The sequence below is a fragment of the Sinocyclocheilus rhinocerous genome, unplaced genomic scaffold (assembly GCF_001515625.1).
Source record: "Sinocyclocheilus rhinocerous isolate Xijiao unplaced genomic scaffold, SAMN03320098_v1.1 scaffold153, whole genome shotgun sequence".
Lineage (NCBI taxonomy): Eukaryota > Metazoa > Chordata > Actinopteri > Cypriniformes > Cyprinidae > Sinocyclocheilus > Sinocyclocheilus rhinocerous.
This window is the reverse complement of record NW_015660878.1, coordinates 2,384,103-2,389,886: the sequence shown is the minus strand read 5'-3', so window position 1 is coordinate 2,389,886 and position 5,784 is coordinate 2,384,103. Positions and strand designations below refer to the sequence as shown.

Sequence of the window (5,784 nt, the reverse complement as noted above, 5' to 3'; positions counted from 1 at the left end):
ACTGCAACTGTTTGGCGGGCTTTTTGTTTTTTTTTTTTTTTTGTAGATGTCGTTATATTAATTTATCACTTTGAGCAGGAGTCCAGGATTCATCGGGAAAACATTTTTAAAATGCACATACTAGGAAGAAGAGCGATAAGACGGCATTATAAAATGAAAAAGTGCGCTTCGATTTTGAATGGCGAAGACGTGCTCATCCACAGACATTCGTAAGGGGGGAAACGCGCCAGGTTCCGAAACAACGGGCCAGGTGTGAAAGCACCCTTAATGTGAATCTCCTCCTTGCTCCATACATTTTTCTTTGAAGGTTAGTATTTTATGACTATTTGTACCAAATATCACCCAAAATTGCCTGTTTGGTCACACACAGATCTGAATGAATGTTATGGGTTTGTGAATAATCTATATTATTCAGATTTCTGGAAATTAGAAAATTGGCTTAATTTGGTTTACATGATAACCTGAATGTGACCAAATTTTGATTAATATCATAATATTGTTGTGCATGTAAACACAGTCAGGGTGTCATATCAGGTCTGTTTTCTCATGCCAGTCACTGTTCCCATATCCCTTGTCAGGACAGTTAATTTTTTGTGTTGGTGCTTTGTCAGCTAAGTGCTGACTCTACCACTCGCTTGTTGAGTGTGTGTGTGTGTGTGTGTGTGTGTGTGTGTGTGTATAAAATCCATCAAAGCAGGCCATGGTTTCAGACTTTATCCTCGTGTAATCCAGCACCTCCTCTGAGCCTCTATATCAGATTAACGTCTCCACTAGAGAAGCTGGCTTTCAGCTGATTCAGGATCTGTATTCTGGGCCCAAAATCAAAACCTCAACTACTAAGCTGTATAAGAGCTAATAAACTCCCATTACGTCACCATATAACACAAGATCTGTGCTCCATAGAATGATGTTTAACCAGGACCTAGATATGTTTAGATAACACTAAATCATTTACACAGCATTGTTTCTCCATATGCAAGTACTGTATTTCTTTCAAACAGAGCATTGGTGTCGACCGTATCTAGGCAACCAGTCAAAGCAGATGTCAGGAGATTCAGTAGTAGCTGTTCACAGTCATTGAAGAGTTGGTGTGATCATATCGCCAGATTCCCATTTCACAAGAAGTCCTTGTATAAACTCTCCATGTGTGTTCTGAGAGTTCTAAGGCTTTAAGCTTTAAATAATGAGCTCAATCCTCTTAATTTTCTTAATCCTTTGAATCTTACCATGACTACATCCCTGCTGAAAAGACCAGCTTAGACCAGTAGACTTGAGTTGGTTTGATGTATATATGTAAAAATGAGCATCGCATTATAGTATGTTCAATATAATAATAATAATAATACTTTTTTTAATATTTATTTTTACTTTTATTAAAAGTAAAAACTTTTATTTGGCAATGCATTAAGCTGATCAAAAGTGACAGTAAAAACTTTTGTAATGCTGTTCTTTTGAACGATCCATTTATCAAAGAATCCTGAAAAAAAAATCAAGGTTTTCAACGTTGATAATAAGCATTGTTTATTGAGCAAATCAGCATATTAGAATGATTTCTGAAGCATCATGTCAACAAGACTAGAGTAATAGCTGCTGAAAATTCAGCTTTGCAATCACAGCAATATTAAAACAGAAAAGTTATTTTAAATTGTGCACAATGTTACAGTTTTAACAGTATTTTTATAAATGTGTATGTTTGTTATGAAATGACTGGTATGCAATTTACACAGACAGAGTCAGAGAGAGACTGACCTTTTTCTGCAAACTGGAATTACTGAGAGGAAAACAACACATCTGCAATGCAATAAATTGCAAACTGTGCACAGAACACACTATAGGCATTCATGCTGCTTCTTGACCTTTTTCATTATTAAATATTTGTTTGAGGAGATAAGCACTAAGCTCCTTTGTTCAGTCTGCAGGGAGAATTTAGGGATTGAAGTAAGTTCCTCATCAAAAAAAGAAAACATTTAGTTTTTGACTATTTCATATTTTTATGTTATTTCACATTTTATCCATAAGCCTTCCCGGACTTCCACCCAAACCACAGTAAAGCCTATCTTAAAAGGAATTTGCCTCTTTTAAACTGCTATTGTTCGAATTACTAAGTGCATTTACCAGAGAAGTTTCTTTTTAGATAATACCGAAGCTCTGATAAGCAGAGCATAGCACAGCTTTAGCATTATTCTGAAGAAGGATTAAACTAGTTGTTTACGGAAAACATCAATCATGACTGGATTTGACACTATAGGTGCTCTCAGAATTCATTTAAATGTAGATTGATTTTATCCATGCGATTTTAAAGTACAACAAGGGGGTACAATAGGTAGAGTCTCATAGCTCTCGGGGTCTCTGGGGGTACATCGACATCTCTGTTTCCCTCCACTCACAAATCCTGAAGCGTAATTAGAAACCCGCATCAGCATCTTAAGTCTGTGAGAGTCTGCCATCTTGATGCATTCTTCTGTTGAGGCAGGAGGTAATCAAAGACACCATATTCCTCATGTCGTACCCTCTGCTGCGAGAGGCCTTTTTGTATGTTTGTTTGTTTGTTGGGTCCCTCTCAGAGCGGGATGATTTTCATATTTATCGTGGGCAGCGAGGGTTTGTTCGCCGCTGCTTGAAATGTAATTGAAGAAATTCTCTCTGCATCCCTCTCTAAAAGGAAAAATAAATTAAATCCCAGAGTGGCGCCGCCATCCACCGGTGCATCCTGAACTTTAATGGGAAAGCGGAAAACAGCGAGAGAGGGAGTGAGATGGGAAAAGAGTGTCTGCTACATGTCCCTGCCTTTTCATTAAACAGCAATCTAAAAACAGCCCCGGTCAGCCGTTCTGTTGAGTAAAGGGTATTTCAGGCCACATCACCAGTGTAATGCAGGGTGCAGGGGCCACTCCATGCAAGGCTGCGGCTTCCTATTAGTGTGGATATTCCTGCACGCTTTCCCAAATGGACCCCCAACAGAGTCAAACTGACAGAGAGTGCCACTGTGGGAATTTTAAAACGGGGAATTTTTGTTGCCTTTCTTACTGTATACAACTTCATTATTCTCTCTTCCTGCGATCTCCTTATTTTTGAGCTTTCTTTGACATTAACATGTGATTCGTATAGTATCCAGATCTATCTGGGTATTAGGGGTAAAAAAAAAAAAGAGATTATTAAATGTGGAATGAGTTGCTGTTAACAAGAGAAAAATAAAACAAAAGTTCTTGTGATTTCAAAGTCACAAATGTATTAATATAAATGATTATTTAAACGTATATTTTACCGCATTAATGTTTTACTGACAATAGAAATTGAACTTGGAAAATGACTGATTATTGGTGGTGCAACTTTTGTATTATACAGTATGTTAAATGCATAGTTGTATGCAGATAATAAAGGGGACATGTAAAGGGGAATTTCTTTCAGTCTCATGACAGTTGCTCTTTCTCCTTCTCTTTGCCATCGTCCCCTTCTGTTTCTCACTTCATCTGACTCTGGTGTCAGGCAACACATGTGCTTCAGAGCAGGGCTTGAAATTCATTCGAAGGCTGGGAGCCAGAGGGCATTGTGGGTAACAGAGATGGAGAGGACACAAGGAGAGAGAGCGAGCAGCGGCTCTCCAGATGAGAGTCATAAAGAAAAAAAGAGAATGAAAACTCTCACCCCATAGCCCTCTCTCTTTCTCATTCTCTCCTTCTCTCTCTCAATTTCCCACCCACTTGTGTTCAGTGAAACACATTAGAGTCAGTACAGGCTGACTGATGGCTGACTGAAGTCTCTTGATGTCTCTGGACATTTTCCTCCAGGAAATTTAGGAGATATGTGGCCACTGGTTCAATGGCCTGATTTCGCTGTGCGGTTGGCCACATGTCAGCTGGGATATTTATGGAACGGCTGCGTGTGTTTTCTGGGATGTCTTGATATCTGCGGCTGGATTGAGATTTCCCATGTGTGGAGTCTGCAGACTTCCTTCTCTCTCAAGAGCATTTCAAATCACGGACATGAGAAAATATCCACGTTACAGCAGTTTTAGGGGCAGCGGCAGCAAAAATGAGTTTATTTTGTGCACAAAGTTGGTGTGTCCGTTTGTGACACACACCAAAGTTTGTCCTGTCCGTTATTGCCTTCTATTTTCTCTCCTGAATAACTTCAACTTGTCTTTTCTTTTTCCTTGACAGCTAGTGCTGGAGGCACATAACGTGCCAGAACTTTCTGCAGGGGTCAACTGCACCTTTGAGGACCTGGCGGAGATGGACGGTCTGGTCGAGGGGAACCGCATTACCTGCAGCTCTCCTGCGGAGAAGGAAGTCCCACGCATCGTCGTAGACCAAGGTATAAAGATATACTGTCACTAACCAATCAAATACAATGGAAAAATTGGGGGAAATGACTGAATGTTGGCATTTGTTGAGGCAGAGTGAGACTAAAAGTGAGACTATGACAGCTTTATAATTGGAGATGCTGGATCGGGAGATCTGCTCCAGACTCCAGAGAAGCTGGATTTATATCAGAGGGAAGGAGAGAAGACAGTCTAAGAAAGAGAGAGAGTGTGATAGGCATAAACACCTGAGCAGAGATGTAAGTTTACATGCTCATTATCTTGCCTGCAGCTGTTGACTTTTGCCACAGGATGTGTTTTGTAATTGAGTGAATAAAGGTCGTCAAGAGGGAGGCAGTTTTGGCATTCTGTCTCCTGCGCTCTCGTCTGTCTCTCTCCATTTCGCTCTTTCATTCTGAGGCTCCATTGGCACTGAGGTTTGAGAGATTTTTCAAGTAAAGTGATTGGATTGGATCTCCTGAACTGATGACACTCTTCACTCCATCTGCTCGGCTGAAAATGGTTTTGACAGCATTCACTCCAGCAGATAAGAGAGAGAAAAGATTTTTCAAGAGAGAACATTTCGCCATCCTCTTCCGTACTCTCATTGATGCCATTCTTATGCCTCGCCGATGTGCTTGGTTACCCCGACATAATTGAAACGAGCACACATCTGGGCAGCTGTCTAGAGGCTGGTAATTTTTCATAATATGAAAACGTCTCAACGTAAAGATAATGAAGACGCCCACTACAGCGGATACGGGGGAATACTTCTCTGCATGTGTTTCCAGGGCGAAAAGAGGGGGGAAAAAGATTGTAAAACACAACAAAATACAAGGCGGAATAGAAGCAACAATGTTCTTTCACAGCATCTCGTATAGAAACACCCGCAAATTACCTTAGTAAGTGGCACAGCGGCCTGGATGTGAGGTAGAAAGAGCTGTGCGCAGGGCAGTGAAGTGTGTGAATAATGATGCATGCAAGTCTCATTGGAGATGTGAGGCTAGTCAGGCCACCATGAAATTACAGGTCAGCCCAATCTGCAAGGGCCTAGAGCTCTGAAATGCCGCAGTGCAAACACACACTCTCACGCCACTGGATAAGTACACTATTACACACCTGAGGGTGCACGCATTTACACACACACTACTAGATACATGGTCATCGCAGTTTCTCCAGCGCGGCTGGCTGCACAAGCTTTGATGATGACTGCTAATTCATGATTTACCAGACTCACTCACTGTATTTCATCCCGTGCTTTAATAGGGTTACAAACTATTTTCATGTTATATTAATGCTATAGCGTATTGTGTAATGTTTATCAAATTAAAACCGATAAAAAAGGCATCTCTTTCCATCCTCTTCCCTCTTTGCTGAACATGTTCGAAAGTGAAAGTGAAATCGGAAAAAATAGCGCGCATACAAAAGCCATTGCACGCTTTCGCGAGCGTCAGCAAGTGCACGCGATCACAGATTGCATTAAC

At 40.7% G+C, this 5,784-nt stretch overlaps 1 protein-coding gene across 1 annotated transcript in view; it reads left to right on the top strand.

Annotated features, from left to right (window-relative positions):
- The window catches only part of LOC107725603 (plexin-A4-like), a 220,866-nt gene that overhangs the window by 156,150 nt on the left and 58,932 nt on the right, over positions 1 to 5,784 (top strand). Inside the window, exon 7 of the mRNA XM_016534921.1 lies at positions 4,161 to 4,314. Within this exon, the coding sequence (XP_016390407.1) occupies positions 4,161 to 4,314 (154 nt within the window). The remainder of the gene's footprint in view (positions 1 to 4,160; positions 4,315 to 5,784) is intronic.